Source organism: Dipodomys spectabilis, unplaced genomic scaffold, assembly GCF_019054845.1.
Source record: "Dipodomys spectabilis isolate Male_0828 unplaced genomic scaffold, ASM1905484v1 ptg000107l, whole genome shotgun sequence".
Taxonomy (NCBI): Eukaryota; Metazoa; Chordata; class Mammalia; order Rodentia; family Heteromyidae; genus Dipodomys; species Dipodomys spectabilis.
The window spans coordinates 948,876-965,325 of NW_024870784.1; the positions used below are offsets into that span (position 1 = coordinate 948,876).

The 16,450-nt window shown below is 46.3% G+C and overlaps 1 protein-coding gene and 1 long non-coding RNA gene across 3 annotated transcripts in view; one reads left to right on the forward strand and one right to left on the reverse strand.

The window, feature by feature from the left end:
• Eva1c (eva-1 homolog C) overlaps positions 1–16,450 on the forward strand; it is a 73,082-nt gene that overhangs the window by 13,498 nt on the left and 43,134 nt on the right. The window contains exons 1-2 of one of the 2 annotated variants that reach the window (XM_042687288.1): positions 5,116–5,171; positions 16,222–16,418. In XM_042687288.1, coding sequence (XP_042543222.1) covers positions 16,347–16,418 — 72 coding nt within the window. In that variant the 5' untranslated portion in view covers positions 5,116–5,171; positions 16,222–16,346. Of the gene's footprint in view, positions 1–5,115; positions 5,172–16,221; positions 16,419–16,450 lie in introns of those variants that run through there. The other variant, XM_042687287.1, reaches the window with a different exon arrangement.
• On the reverse strand, positions 1,562–4,740 carry LOC122114249. Its single transcript, XR_006148545.1, has 4 exons — positions 4,568–4,740; positions 4,116–4,294; positions 2,098–2,189; positions 1,562–1,698 (listed from the first exon to the last, which is right to left on the reverse strand). It is a non-coding gene; the product is annotated as an uncharacterized LOC122114249 (long non-coding RNA).

Consider the following 16,450-nt stretch of genomic DNA (forward strand, 5'->3'; position numbering starts at 1 on the left):
GTGATCTGCAAACTAACCCAAACTATAGCCTTCACCAGAACTTTGTGGAACCTTCTAGATTATGATTCATTATTGCCAAAGAGCATGTTGAAGATTTGCTTTGTACCCTCCCTCTTCCTGTGGGAGGGTAAATTATCAGGTAGGGTTAGGTGGTGTTAACTGAGAGCTTTATTTAAAAAAAAAATCAAATGTTTGCAATTCAGGCATATAGATTGGTAAATTTTGCAGTCTTGGACGTTGAACATTAGTATAATTATCATTATTATTATATATTATATTATTATATCATCATCATCATCATCATTATTCACACAAGCTGTGGGAATAAGCATTATCTGACTAGATCCATGCATTAGTGGATGGAGGGAAAGCAAGAACTGGTTACAGTTATGAAAACCACAGGGAAATTCTCTAAAGTGTTGACCCAGGGCTGATTCTCTCACATTCTGAATTCCCCCTAAGCATTGATATAATTATCACTAAGGCAGTTAAGTCCACCAAAGGATAATAGGCAGACTTTAGAATGGAACTGTCCAGTAGAAATACAAGGCAACCCAAATATGTAACATTAACTATTGTAGTAGCCATATGAAAGAGACGAAAAGAGAAGTGAACGAAGTCAAATCCCATTATGGGATGTCAAGAGATGGGAGCAGGTAGAACCTTCAAGAGGTGATTGGGGCTCTGTCCGCACAAGTTGATTCACCTACTCAGTCAATGGATGAATGGCGTATTTCGAGAGTGGGTCTTTTATAAAAGCTACTTTGGTTACCTGCCCTTCCCACATGATTCTCTGTGCTGTCTTGAGACTGTACACAAGAAGTTACCACCAGGTGTGTCCCTTGACCTTGAATGAGAACTACAAGGTCAGATAACCTCTTCTTGCCCAGTCTTCCACAGAACTGGTCAGGCTGACCTCATGAAGAAGCCTGTGGCTCTGTGCCCCGGAGCATGGCCTCCCTAGCCTGCCTCCATGTTAGTGGAGGGCCACTGGTGTCCTCTGACTCCCCCAGCCCTTTCTTACCTATTCCTCAGTGTCAGGCCTTGTGGAGGGAGAGGACTACAGCGAGGCCTTCCAACTCCACAGGACCCACCTTCCATACCAGAAATCAGCCAGCCACACTCACCCAAATTCCTTTCTGCCTGATTTCATCACTGAAAGTGGGCCAGTGATATAGGGCTACCCATCAGCCCCCGGGCAGCTCTCAGTGAGCCTCAGTCTGTAGCTCCCATGTCTGGTGGAACTAGCCATTGGCTCACCCTGTCTTTCTGAAGCGAACATTGATCATTTGGTTAGAGTGGGGGTACAGGCCTCTTGTAAGTCAAAGAAACCACCACTAGGCATAACTCTGGTGAATTGGTCCTATTACTTACCATTTTTCTTACAAGGCTGGAAGGGTCTTGATTGTGGAACACACAATCTTTTAATCAGAAGAGGGAATGATGGAAAGGTTCCAGAACCTGGGGCTTTGGTCCACAGAAGGCAGCTCTGGACACTAGAGCTCTGCGTGTGGAAGGGGCTTCAGGTTAGGACCAATGGAAGGAAGCAGCTTTGGTTTACCTGTGGCTTGGCCAAGGCTGTCTGTGCCTACAGAGTCCATTGTTGAACTTCTAGCATTTCCCTTTCGGTCTTCCAGCAAAGCATTGCAACTTTCTCTTAAGCTTTGGCTCACCCCTCAGCTCCATCTCTGTCTCCTTCTGGAATGGATAAGTTCCAGATTAAGCCCCATTAAGGTGACTGACACACACTTGGCCCTTATGGTAAGCCAACTTATTTACCACCTATTGCTCATCTCCAGCTTAGATGTACCTATTACCATGTCCCAGAGCACTTGAACTTGTCAGCAGACGGCATCTCCTTTGCTGCTGGCTGAGACCTTCTCTCTACAGATTAAACAAACTGTCTTATTTAATAAGTGATCAAAGCTTGGCTTTCCTTTGACATGGGGTGCAGGGAGCCATGTATTGGCCAGGGTTGTGAGGGCTCTGTTTATTTCTGTCTACCTGGCACTACTGGGCCCCTGCTAGCCCCTGTGAGACCATGGAGAAGGAATGGGCCATGAGCAATTTCCCTCCCTGCAGTGTAGATATTTCTACCTGTGGTTGTCTTTGGCTTCTTATCAGAACATGTCGTTCCATTTTCCTTGTTTCTTCTTCTTACTTCACCTGTTTACTTTCATCTGGACCTGCTGGGGAGATAGCAATTGTTATGGAGACTGTGGCTACAACAGATTGGGGCTCTCCAGTCTCAGGCAGCCTGGGGCTGGCCTCTCCCACACACCCTTGGAGAAAACATGTGCTTTAGGGTAAGAGCAACACATTTGACTGTGTACAGAGCCGATGCAGGGCAGAGCAGTTGTTATGGATTTAATTATGTTTGCTACACAAAAAGGTGGTGTTGGAGCTTAGCACGGTGGTATAAGGCTGTAATCCTAGCTAATAAAGAGGCAGAGACCAGAAGGTTTCGGTTCAAGGCCAGCCTGGGCAAAAGAACTCTGAGCCTCCATCTGAATCCATGCTAGGTGCAGTGATACATGCTTGTCATCACACGTACCTGAGAAGCACAATGGTGTACTTCTGTCATCCCCAGCTACAGGGGAAACACAAGTAGGAGAATCATTAGGCCTCTACCTTGAAAATAACTGATGCAAAAAGGAGCCGGAGACATGACTCAAGTAGTGGAGCGCCTACCTAACAAGCAGGAAGTTGTGAGTTCAATCCCCACTATTGCCAACCCCTGCCCCTGCCCCCAGAGAAGTCTTGTTGGAGCTCTGACTCTTGGTGCCAAAGAATGTGGCCATATTTGGAGATGGAGTATCTGCAAAGGTAATGAAGTTAAAATGAGGTCATCGGTTGGGCCGTGATCCAGAGTGACCAGTGTCCTTACAAAGAGGAAAGTTGGACACAGAGGCAAAAACAAGGGAATGCCTTGTGAGGATTGGAGTCAAGCTGCCATAAGCCGATTGCTCCTAGAAGCTGGGAATGAAGCTGGATCTGATCCTTCCCTAGAGTCCTCTAACAGATGGCCTCACCCTCCTCCTAGCAGAGAAGGGTGAAGCAATCACTTCCTGTTGTGATGGGAAAGCTAGCTGATCTGTAGCACCTTGCTTAAAGCAGCCTCCTATGAACTCAGATCTGCAGAGGTCTGCGCTCTTCACTGTAGCTGCTCGGCCACTGTTCTCCATGAGCCCTGCCAGAAATGTCGTTAATACCATTATTTTATAAATCACTACCTGTGGCACAAAGGTTAAACAGTTCACTCAATTCAGATAAAGTAATAAAAACTCACTTTGGTCAATTCCATAATAATGATGAAGGTGCTGCTGCTGATGATAATAATAACAATAGTAATAATAATCTTTTTACTTTTTTGGTGGTCCAAGGAACCAAACTTTTCATTTGTTATAGTTCTAAATATTTTTGGGCCAGTACTGGGGCTTGAACTCAGCATCTGGGCTCAGTCCCTTAGCTTTTTCACTCAAGGTTAGTGCTCTACCACTTGAGCCACACCTCCATTTCTGGATTTTTTGGTGGTTAATTGGGGATCAGAGTCCCACAGACTTTCCTGCCTGGGCTGGCTTTGAACTAGGATCCTCAGATCTGAGCCTCCTAAATAGCTAGAATTACAGGCATGTGTAACGTCTGTATGGAGTAAAGAAAAATTAACCTTTTAAGTTATTGACACTACTGTTTATCTTCACATTATCAAATAAAACGTAAGAGTGTTTAACTTGAGAAATCACAGAGGTGATATAATTTGCATTGTGTGTGTGTGTGAGTGTGTGTGTGTGTGTGTGAGTGTGTGTGTGTGTGTGTGTGTGTGTGTGTGTGTGTTTCACTGAAACAGTGAAACAGATTCACCCATTTTTATTTCATTTTTGCATATTCTGTTACCGCTATCTGGTCCTGGCTTACCAGGGTGTCAGGAGGACCCTACAGAACCATTCTCCTTCCTCACCCACAGTGTGAGTGACCCCCCTACACAGGACAGAAAAGGATCAAGAGAGACAGGATGGCTGACTTTGACCCTGTTTCCTAGCATGCCATTTTGCCCCCCTTTTTTTTATAATGGAAGCAAATTCTGCTTTTAGCAGGAAAACCTGTCAGCAACTCACCAGCTCCCTCGCAGACATAAGGTTTCTCCTGTGCTTGCTTTGAGACTCAGCTGGATTCTAGAATCCTGGAGATTCCATGTTCAGGGCTTCATGATCACTCCATGGAAACTGGGTGGCCAGGAGTGGCTGTAACTCATACATAGGAGTCTCTTCAGTCCACACACACGCTCCATGGCTCCCTTGGATCACCAAGTTTAAAGATAAAAGATTAAGAACAGCAAGATGATGACAGCAGATCATTAAGCACAAGGCTCATGGGAGTGTGAGGACCTGTGGGACTCTCCAGGTCCTACCAAGACCCATGCACTTCACCTTGACGCCAGCCCCTCCTCCCCTCTCCCCCGTGGGCTGGACCAGTGGGAGCCCTCCCCCTTTCTTCTTTGTGGAACTCCATCTCCCTGAGTCTCTTGCATGAGAAGCCTTCTCCTGACCAGTGTCACTCCCCTTCATACCTGCCTCTGGAGCTCCCGCCTGCCCTCAAGTTCAAGGGCAGATTCCTCAGCAAAGCAATTCTTATTCCAGCCTCTGTGCAAACTCACATGCTGCAGTTCGGCTGAGCAGGACATGGGAAAGCTCTTTCCCAGCCTTGGCCCCTCTATCCCTGGGGCCTGGGGGCCACTTTACCTGGTCACCCACTGCTCTTCCTAGCTATTACCTCCTTCCTGTAAGGCTTCCTCCCGACTAGGGTTGGTCAGCCCCGCCCCCAGGTACCCTACGCTTCCTGTGTTACAGCGTTCACCTGCTGAACTGCAATAAGCCGTTGGCTTTTTCATGCTTAAGGTCGGGGCCAATCCAGGCCTTGCTAAGGGAGAGCAAGCCAGTCCTTTGGCCCTCTGATGGTATTTGCCAGTCATTCATCCAGAGCCTCACGACTCCAGGAGCCAAGCTTTTCAAGTGCTAGAAATACTATCGTGTGGCCTCCAGTTTTTCCTGTTTCCTCTTCAAGTTTATCAAGAAGGAGCAGCTGGTTTTTTAAGGCCTGGCTTTCCTTCCCCCGGCTCTACTGACCGCCACCCTGCCTGGCCTCCAGACTCTGCGGCCTGACTTCCTAGAAAGGTAGTTTCTTTCCAGCTTAACTTTACTACTCCCTGAACAGTTCCCCTCCCGCTCCCCCTCCCCTCTCTCTCGCTCCCCTCCCCCCCTCAACCCTGAGTACATTCCATATTCTTATAACAAGGTATACCAAGTAGGAAAGGAGGTAGTACACAGTCCCTCCTATTGGGAAATTCTGCCCCAGGGACTTACATGGCACACAATCAGCTGAGGAAGTGGTTGGACTAGAAGTGCAGTTCATTAGGACATTGCTTGAAGGAAGCTTCTCGAACATGTATTCTCTGTTAGGCACATTACTGTTTTTCTTTCTTTCTTTTTGAAAAAAAAAAAACACTGGATACTTCAACACCATACTTGTTTATTTTTTAATTTGGATTTTGTGGGTTTATACGTTGGACTTTGTATTTGCTAGGCAGGTGCTCTATCACTTGAGCCAAGTCCCCAGCTGTTCGTGTTTTATTTTTCCAAGCAAGGATTTTTGCTCTGGCTAGACTGAATCTCAATCATTCCATTGATACCTCCTGAATAGTTGTGATTCCAGGTCTGTGCAACTCTATCAGCTTATGAATTGAGATGGAATATTGCTGACTTTTTCCCTGGGGTGGCCTTGAGCTACACTCCTCCTGATCTGTACTTCCTGAATAGCTAGGGTTACAGGCATGAACTTTGAAGTTTGGCCTTAAGTGGCCACTTTAAACAGCAAAATCACCACCACCTCCACCACCATCACCACCACCACCAAAACAAAAATATCAAGAATCAGTAGGCCCACAGAAAGGACCCTTGATTATAGGGGTCTTTGCCGATCTCACCTGGGACCGTATGCATCACAGAACTCAATTTTCCCACCACTCTGCCAAGAGAGACCAGAGGTGTGTTAGGAAGATTACAAGTACAGAACTCACAGTCAGGGAGGACTTACTGAACTAACTCGGTGAACTTGGGGTCTGAGTCGCAACTTATCCATCCAAAAGATGGACAGGAGCTAAGACAAAAAAAAAAATAGTAAAAGTTCCCAGATGTTGATGAATAGAGGAGAGATGTAATTATCCTGCCACATGGCCAGCACCAAGTATGGCGGCACAAGGGAACAGGAGGCCCAAGACCAGGGCAGTTGAAGATCTGGGCTGGCACAGGAGGGAAGGGGAAGAGGAGAGAGAGAGTCCCCAAGAGAATGAACACAGTGTGCTCCCCAGGCCCTCTCGCAAGGCCGAGTCGCTGGAGCAGTTGAACACTAGCCATGGGTGAGCATGCCAAAGAATCAATTACAGGTGCATTAGCCCCACCTAATTACGGTGCAGGCGCCGTATTTCTTTACATATACTGACTATGAATCGGGCAAAATGCTCATGTGAAATCCATGAGTCAGAGCAGGGTGGCTTCCCCAATGCCAAGGTATCAGGGAATGTACTGCCTGACCCTCGTGGCAGTCCCAGGACAGACTGCTCATCCACCCTCCCCTCAGCATGGCCCTTTGGATGACATTACCTATATCTCTTACAAGCCTTGGAAACTTCCAGATGCTGGCTTTGTTACTTGCTTAGAGAGTAAAGCGTGTTCAGTCAGGATCACAGCCAGCCTGTCCTGTTCCCACATCCAATTCTTTCCATCTTCAAAAATAGCTTTTGGAGGGAATCTAATTCTCCTCTTTAAACATCATCATCATCTCTAAAGTTAAAAAAAAGTCTCATGATTATGAGCAGTGAAATTACTATATAATTTTCTAATTAAGTGAATAAGGCACAAAAATACATGCCTTCAAGTCTTAATTTGGACCTTGAACCTAGCACGCCAGCCTTGATCATCCTACACATCCTGGAAGTGGGCAGAGGTAAAGAGGAGATGAAGGCTGTTTGGGGGTGAGTGGGGGAGACACCTTCCGCCCCCACGTCTGGGTTCTGACTCCGCTGTTCGTCCAGGTTGGTCAGTGACCTTGCGCATTTCTGAGAGCTTTTTGTTGTACTCAGGGAGACAGCCCCTAATTTGGCCATTTCCAAGCAGAACAGATGGAGTGTAGATTTCATATCTGAATTTTAAGTGCTGGTAGAAGTTTCATTAAGTTATCAAATGCACCGGGATCCAGGATCCAGCTTCATTGCCAAGTGGCGCTCTCTGGAGTTGGGGGATTCCAGCATCCCACAGAAAAGAGAAAGGGTTTTGTGTAGATGCTGGGGAGGCGGGGAGGGGTTTGATCCGGTTACTTTTATGCTAATCTAATCCAGATGGTGCTTGATGAATAACTTTCTAGGTTTGGTACCTGGTCACCGAGCAAGGTGTTGATTTTCATAGGGTTTGAAACATTTGGATAGAAAAAACACTGAGGAATGTCTGCCTAGAGCTGGTCAGAAGCAAATAGGGAATGCAAGCTTAAGGAGTATAATTCAAGAACAGCAGGTGATCTTTAGAGTAACTTTTTAATTGATTCATAGATTCATTTCCTTCTCCTTTGCTCTCTTTCTCTCCCTCCCTGCCTCCCTCCCTCCCCCTCTTTCTCTCTCCAGTATTGAGATTTGAACTCAGGGCCTCAGGCTTGCTATGCAGGCATCTGCTGATGAGCCATGACTTTAACTCTTGTTCTCTCCTCTCCGCCCCTCTCTCTTCCCCTCTCCCTGCCTCTGCTCCTCTTTTCTCCTCCCTTCCCCCTCTCTTCTCACAGTCCCTCTTTTTTCCTCTCCTCTTCTGTCCTCCCTTCCCCTCTCCCCTTCTCCCACTCTCCTCTCCTCCATTCCTCTCTTCTCCTCCCCTCCCCTTTTCTCTTTCTGCTCACCCCTCCCATCTCTGTCATCCCTCCATATCTAAGGTTAGTTCTGGATTTAAACAACAACAAATTGACAATATTTGGAAAGCTTTGCACATGGAGTGAACATGTTTTTCCCATGTATTTCTTAACTAATATAATAACTACTTGCATAGCACATACCTTGTAGTAGATATTAGAAGTAGTTTACACAGGAGGATTGTGAGTTGGCCATATTCTATGCAAATGTTATGCCTTTTGAGACAAGGTCTTGCTGGTTTGCTTAGGCTGGATTCAAATTCGCTGGGTAGCCCAGGATGACCTCAAACCCAAGATCCTCCTGCCCCTACCTCTTGAGTGCTGGGATTATAGACATGCATTACCTCAGCTGGGTTTGTGCCATTTTATGGTAGTAACTTGAGTATGTGCTGGGGTTCCAGGGAGCACAATTACCTGAATGGATTCTTGTTTTCAAGTGGTGTATGATTGTATGTGGGTATCATCTATGCAGCAAAAGTCCTCTTAAATATACATGGATATGTGGGGACAATTAATCAATGGACCAGTGTGCAGAAAGAGAGGAAAGAAGTAATGAGAGAAAAAGTAACAAGATGAGGAAAAATTGGGTAAGTGACTGTTAAAAACCAACATGAAGACAAGAATTCAAAGTCCAGAAGAAATGGATAAAAAGCCTTTCTACGGGTGGAGATGGCACCCGGGAGACATGTGGCATTTCAAAACCTGTAAAACTATTTTTTGCTCAAAACATAGGTTTATGATCAAATGTTAGCAACTTCCAGGGTTATTTTTTTTTCTGTAGAGAGACATTTGGGAATATTTTCATTCCATATACATTGAAATTCCTTTAAATACTTCAGAAATGATAACCTGCCTATATGGGAAGTTGATTTTTTTTTACACTTTTATAAATAGGATTATTTATTTTGTCTTATGCTTTTGTAAATAGGATTATTTGATTTTAAAACAACCTAATAGAGTCATTGTAAAAAAATAAATAGCTTACTTATAATCCTAGATGTCAGGAGGCTGAGATCTGAGGATTTCAGTTCTAAGCCAGTTTGGACAGGCAAAGTCCATGAAATTCTTTTTTTTTTTTTTTTTAAATTGTAAAGGTGACGTATAGGTTGCAGTTACATATATAAGGTAATAAGTACATTTCTTTTCAAACAGTGTTACCCCCTCCTTCTTTTCTCCCGCTCCCCCCAAGTTGTAAAGTTCATTTCCAACATAGTGTCTCCTGATTATCCCTGTTGCATTCATTCACCCTTCGTTCAGCTGTTTCTGTGATTTCCCTTCCCTTCCCCAAATCAGATAAACTTATACACAAAACAGAGGAAATCAAAGACAGTGACCACAGGGAATAAACCAGAAGCAAAAAAATGAAAGAAAAAAGAAATAACTGCAAACAATACACCACAAACAGAAAAAACAAAAACCTTCTTGTTTCCATATCTTAGTGAAGTTCTGAACTCTAAGTAACCGCACGTAAAGCCAGAAGTGAAGCTGTGGCTCAAACAGTATAGCTGTAGCCTTGAGTGAAAAAGCTAAGGGACAATACCCAAGCCTCATTAACAACACACACACACACACACACACACCACTTTTTTAGAGAAGAGTGAGCTCTAGAGTGAGCTCTAGAGTGAGCTCTAGAGTGATAATAGCAAATGTGTCTTCATACGAGCTGGTCAGAAAGATCCTAGAGTCTGAATTCTCCCTGTCTCTCACCACCGCCTCCTTCTTCTCTGGCATTTCTTATCTGGGACAGAGACTCTCCAGGCCTTGCCCTGGCCTCTCTCTTAGCTTGTCCTCCATCCTTACCTCCTCTTAAAACTCACCAGTATTTGGGGTTTATTTGTATATTGGTGTGTGTGTGTGTGTGTGTGTGTGTGTGTGTGTGTGTGTGTCCTGGGGCTTGAACTCAGCTCCTGAGGGCGATCCCTGAGCTTTTTGGCTCAAGGCTCACACTTACCACTTGAGCCACAGCTCTACTTTAGTCTTTTGATGGTTAATTGGAGTAAGAGTCTCATAACCCAGGCTGGTTTCGAGCCTCGATTCTCAGATCTCAGCCTCGGGAGTAGTTGGGATTACAGTCATGAGCCACTGGCACCTGGCTTAATTTGCGCTTTCTTAGTATTCCTTTGGAGATCGTCAGCTTTGGCTTCCTACTTTTGCTCATGGTAAAGAGCATGAACAGGGGCTGATGAATCAGACTTCAAATCCCTGTTATTTCTTTAGTGATTTAACATGCTTTGTGGCTTTTCAGAAGCAAGGTCTTCACTGAGAGAAATGGTTCCCCTAATGAGGATTGGACATCACACAGAATAGAGTTCTGGTGAAAGTTCCTGGTACTTCCCAAAAGTCTTACCATCGATCTACTTAACACAAGTACTAGTTGGCATAAGGCCAGGAGTCTCAGTCAGGGCAGGCCAGCTGATGAAACAAACAAACCCAAATCTTGTGGCATAACAGATAAAACTTCCTGTTCATTCTCCAGTGAAACTGGAAAAGAGGGACATGGTGCTCTGTGCACTCATTTAGGACCTGGCCTCCCACCCTCTTGTTCCTCCTCATCATCCGGGACTTCAGCCTGTCCTCCGTTCCTGCCATACAACAGCACCCAGGGATGAGTGGATGCTCATGCGAGGAAGTGGCAAACATCACCTCTTCCCTCTTTCCAGAATCTTCTGTTGGCCCATATTACTGCAAGGGGAGGGCTGAAAAATGTAAAACTCCCTGACAGACCAAAAGTATTACCTCTGCAGTGTCCAGACTCTCTGGGCCTTCACTCTTCCTCTGGTTTTAGGACCAAGAACTGTGCTCATCACTTAGGAGCAATAATAGCTACACTTGTCATCCGTGTCCCTTGGGATTCCTCCGGTATCAAAGAAATGGCTTGATAAATTCACATCTATTCACAGTTGACTTCCAGGTCAATTTCTTGGGACCAACTGGGTCCAGAGGAAAAATCCAATTAGGGGTCTAACTCACTTTTTTGTTTTTTTGAGATGACAAGGATTTAATCCACCACTGAGGCACACTTGTTGCTGTAACCACTTCTTGGTGGAGTTGTTGATGGTGTCGGGACCCAGGCCTGGGTTACTTACCACTGTGGGTCCTTCCTTCACCTTAGGACACTGAGTCAGAGCCCTAAACACATTTAAAAATCATGAAAGTCATGACACCTTTTTCTGGAAAAGCCCTTCCCACATGCAGAGACACCTCTTGAGTATGTGTGGACAGAGGGGTGTGTTCTCTTATCTAAAGCATTTCCAGGAGGAGGCTGCTACTTTTTTAAAAAGAGGAGGAAGGGAGGGATTAAGGACCATAACCACTAAATCCCCTTTTCTTCCCAGAAGTGGGAGGGGCCCTCGACGTGTGGAGGACCGGACAGTACTTGCATCCGGTGCTCAGAGTGACTCAGGCTGCCGCAGCCTTCAAACAACTTGGACTTCATTGGAGAGTTCCTGGCTTCGGGACAAAAGCAAAAGAATTGGCAGCTCATTTTGGCTTCTCCTCTCCTAATTGTTAACCGCTTTCATATTTTAGTGATAAGGAAGAAAGAAAGAATGGAGTGAAAGAGAAGGGAGAAAGGGAGAGAGGAAGGAGAAGGAAGGAAGGAGGGAAGGAAGGAAGGAAGGAAGAAAAGGAAGGGAAGAGGAAGGAAGAGGAAGGAAGGAAGGAAGAAAAGGAAGGAAGGAAGGAAGGGAGTAAGGAAGGAAAGTTCCTTTTCCCTGCAAGCCTGGCAGGCACATCTCTGGACCCCCAGGGCAGCTTCTGGGCTGTATGCTTGTCTGTGAGTGGTCCAGAGCTGAGAGAGTGACTGGGGGTGGACCTAACTAGATAGAGTTAGGTTGGTCTGCATTCCACCCATAGGATACTGCATTACTTAGCATCCTTCAAGAGGCTAATAGTAATGCTTATAGTCCTTACAGTTTCGGGTGTAAGCATTATGCCCATCTTTGGGTCCTCAGCTCCACCCAGACTTGAGCTCCTCCCTGCCCTGAAGTTCTCTGCACACGGTTGACCCCTCCCTCTCTGCGCCCAGACCCACCTGAGCTCCCATCTACCTCACTTCCTACCCCCAGACCCTGCTGCTAGCTAGATAGTGGAAGCCGCCATGTGCTCCCTCTCCGGGGCAAATATGGCTCCTCTAATAAACCTTGTAATAATCTTTCTCCTGTGCCTGCCAGCCTCTGCATGGTCCCCTGGGATGGATGTGAAGATCCTTTCACCGAGGTGGTTTATGATAGATAAATGATGCCTATGTCTGTTCTATCACTGGATCCTTCCCTGGGACCCCAATCTCAAGAAGTGTCAGAGTCCTACACTTTTTTAAAAATTGTTATTATAAAGGTAATGTACAGGGTGTTACTGCCTCATAAATCAGGTAATGAGTACATTGTGTCTAGCAAGCATAAGGCCCTGGCCTCAACCTGCAGTTCTAAGAATGAATGGATGTAACGTGAACTCTGAGATGCATCATGGTTAAAAAGTGGTGGGGGGGGGAAGGGAGGGGGAGTCCGGGACACTTTGGTGTACCTGATTCTGAGAATTCCTGCAGGGAACTAACTGGGTTGACTTTGGTTTAGCCCAAGACATGACTTCCCCAAGCTTATTTTGCATGGATCCTCCACCACTACCCTGTATAACACCTGTTACTCATTCTCTAGGCACTGGATTAGTTTATGCCAGTGAGTTTTCATTGTCTATAGAGGGGAGATAATGATCTCAGAGCCAAGACTGCTCTAGCTTTCTGTAGACATCTGCAACTCTTTAAGAGATTCTTCCTCTGTACTTAAAAAAGGGAAACAAAAATCTTTGTCAAACTCCTCAAATCTGTTAGGATCTAGTGGTAGCTGTAACTGTGGGAGACTCTGTGTGTGTGTGTGTGTGTGTGTGTGTGTGTGTGTGTGTATGTGTTACTACTTGCAATTAAACCCAAGGCCTCTTATATCTCTACCCTTGTAGCTATAACCCCAGGCTTTTCACCTTGTTTTTTTGAGGTATGGTCTCCCTAACTTTGTCTAAGCTGGCCTTGAGATTTCAATCCTCCTGCCTCCACTTCTGGAGTAGCTGGAATTACAGACGTGTGCTACCATGCCCAGCTTTGGGCCTCTAGGGGTTTTGGTTAATCCACAGTGGGGCTTTTGCCAGGGAAGAGAGTATTTTGGAGTTAATCATGAGCTGCACCCATGCCCCTGAGCTGGCGGGGAATCTACACCCTCTGCATAATTAACCTCTGGCCACCAATTTAACCAGGGTCAATACAGTGTCTCAAATTACACTGGTCTTGAAGGACTCTTTTTTTCTCCTGTCCTTGGGCTTGAACTCGGGGCCTGGGGACTATCCCCAAGCTTTGTGCTCCGCTTGTAGGCTTTTCTGAGTAGTTTATCAGAGGTAAGAGAGTCTAACTGACTTTCCTGCCTGGGCTGGCTTCATACCTCAATCCTCAGATCTCACCCTAAGTAGCTCGGATTACAGGCATGAGCCACCAGCACCCTGTGAAGAACTGATTTTTAAGGAGTATGTACTTCTATTTTCTTTCCATTAGTAAATATTTGTCTATAGACACCGATTGTAAAAACTTTAGCTGAAACTATTAAGAAATGAAGCATTTCGACTCATCCAACATGATGGAGAATTTGATTCAGAGAACTATTCACCAAAGCTGTACTAGTAGTTGTTTTTTAACAAGCAACTATGCAACTAAGTATGGCAGTGCACACCTGTAATCCCAGCAGGAGGGTGGAGAGCTCAAAGCCAGCTAGACAAAGCTAAGGACACCCATCTTTTGAATCATCCAGGAAAGCAAAGTGGTATGTTGATGAGGAAGTACTTTGGGAGCAGTGGGCTGGCTCCATTGGGAAGTGGGTAGCTGCAAGGTACACTGGGTTGAGAGCAGCTCTTTGTTCAAGGGAAATGTGGGCGCAGGCTCCCACTATACCTACTTCCTTCTGCCTAGGATGCTGTTGGTACAGGGACAGCTTCATGCAGTCCTGCCATCCTCATTCCAGACGAGCTCTTTCCCTACCTCGTAGGTCTTCTCCATGACTATTCTCAGACATTCCCGTGATTGTAACTTCTCTATCTTCACAGCACTTTGGCAACACCTCCTGTCTGTCCAGCTTGTTGGTGTGATTGCCTTGCTCTGATCTGCTGGTCCTCAGCAGGGCCTCTGCTCCCCGAAGCCTCATCCTCTCTGGTGCTCCCTCATTCCTTCCTGGGTTTGAGCTGGGACTCACAACGGATCATTTTAAGAGGTCACTTGCCAACACTCACTTTCATACTGGTGGGATCACACCCCCATAATAAGAAACACTCCTGCCTGGTGTCCCTCTGCTGCTCGTCTTAGACGTTTCTCTTAGCAAGATGGCTTTGAATGGTTTTCAAGAGGGAAGAAGAAATGGAGCCTAGGCCTGGGCTAGTGCCAGAGGGCATTCACAGCCCACTTCAGGACCCGCTGCCCGGACAGATGGGAAACACCAGGCAATGGTCTCAGTCCTTTGGACTGTGAGTTTCTAAGAAGCCTGGGAGATAGGAATGGTGTCTTTTGCCAGGACTTGTTTTCCTTTCTTCTTTCTTTCCTTCTTTGTTTCTTTCTTTGTTTCTTTGTTTCTTTCTTTCTTTCTTTCTCTCTTTCTCTCTTTCTTTCTTTTTTTTTCTTTTTGTGTTGGTACTGGGATTTAAACTCAGGATCTGGGCATTTTCCCTTAGCTTTTTTGTGCTCTAGGCATGGTCCTATCACTTGAGCCATGGCTTTACTTCTGGCTTTTTGTTGGTTAACTCTCCCGTCAACTCCTAGACTTTCCTACCTGGGCTGGCTTTGAAGCAGGATCTCAGATCTCAGCCTCCTGAGTAGTTAGGGTTATAGTTGTGAACTACTGACATTGGGTCAGGACTTATGATTCTGAGAGGAGCTGGAAACCTTAAAAAGAAAATATAACCATGGTCATCTAATGGAAATCAGGGCCTTCCAAGGCAGCCCTTCCTCTCCTGACGCCTCCTTCTCTGAGGCTAAGGGTTGCCAGGGCAACCCACAGGGCCCTCAGCAGAAAGTCCCTGGCTCTGCTCCCAGCAGCCTGCCGCTGACCTCCCCAGGTGTGAGGAGGAGGAAGGGAATCTCCATTTTGCATGAACCTTCCTTCTGCATTTCTGAGAGACAGCCTCCATCCCCTGGGCTGCCAGCCCATCCTCAGAGCATCTCAGGCCCAGGCCCCACGTGGCTGTTCTACTTGCTTCAGAAGGAACTGGGAGACCAGGATTGGGAGCCTCTGCTAGGTCCTGTGCCTGGGTAGCTGAATACATCAGACCTCCATTCAGTCTTGGTTCTAGAGACCAGGAATCTGAAGTCAAGGTGTCTGTTGAGATCCTTTGAAGGCTCTCATTCTGCATCCTTCCAGGCTGCATATAGCCACCTTCCTTCAGGGTCTCTTCTCCTATAGGAACCCCACACAGGTGCTACTAAGGATCTTCCTTTCTCCAGTGTCAATTATGTTTGCAATGACCCTCTTTTTTGTTGTTGTTGTTGTTGGTTGTGGGGTTTGAACTCTGGGCCTGGGTGCTGTCCCTCAGCTCTTTATCTTAAGGCGAGTGCTCTACCAGTTGAACCACAGCTTCACTTCTGGCTTTTTGCTGGTTAATTGGAGATAAGAGTCTTACCGATCTTCTTGCCCTGGCTGGCTTTAGACCAAGATCCTCAGATCTCAACCTCTTGAGTAGCTAGGATTACAGGCGTGAGACACCAGCACCTGGCTAGACCCTATTTTTTTAAAAAATTATATTCTAAGGTCTCTGGTTACTTGAGTAGAGTCCACAATATTCAGTCCACAACAAAGCTCCATTGTACCTTCCTCCATCCCCTGAACTTCTTCCTAGCAGGGGCCCTGCCAGCCTGTCCTCTCCCAGGAGGACATGTATGGCTCGCTCTAGGAAGGTTTGGGGAGCAGAGAACATAAGTCTCCCTCTGGACAGGTGTCCGCATGTTCAGAGACACCCACTCAAAATAGTTTCCGGCTTCACAAAGGTGTTCACAGGCTCTATGGCTGCTGGCCAGTCCCTTAGCTTTCTGAAGGGGAAAAGCCCTCTGAGTCTCACCATGGGCCAACCCAGCCCCAAATGTCTGGGCCAGGCATGGAGCAAGCATCTGCTCGTGCAGCCCTGGTCCATACCAGAGCTGGTAGGAAGCCATATTCCGCGGGCCCCACTCCACCTCCAGTGCCTTTCTGACCCAGTAGTCCCTGCCCCCGGGAATCAATGTCCTCCTGCTCTCCTGTAACTCGGCTGAATATCTTCTAGGTTACCTAACCAAACTCCTACAAAACCACACCGCCTATGCCTGTGATGGGGACCATTTGAATCTACAGTGCCCTCGACATTCCACGATAAGTATCCAATCGGCATTTTATGGGCAAGATTACCAAATGTGTAGTTCTCAGAAGCCCGCCTCGCAGAGGGAAGACAGCTTAACCTGTGTGGCATCTACCACCTTGCAGGTATTACCTTCTGCAGCTCTGTTAAGATGGTG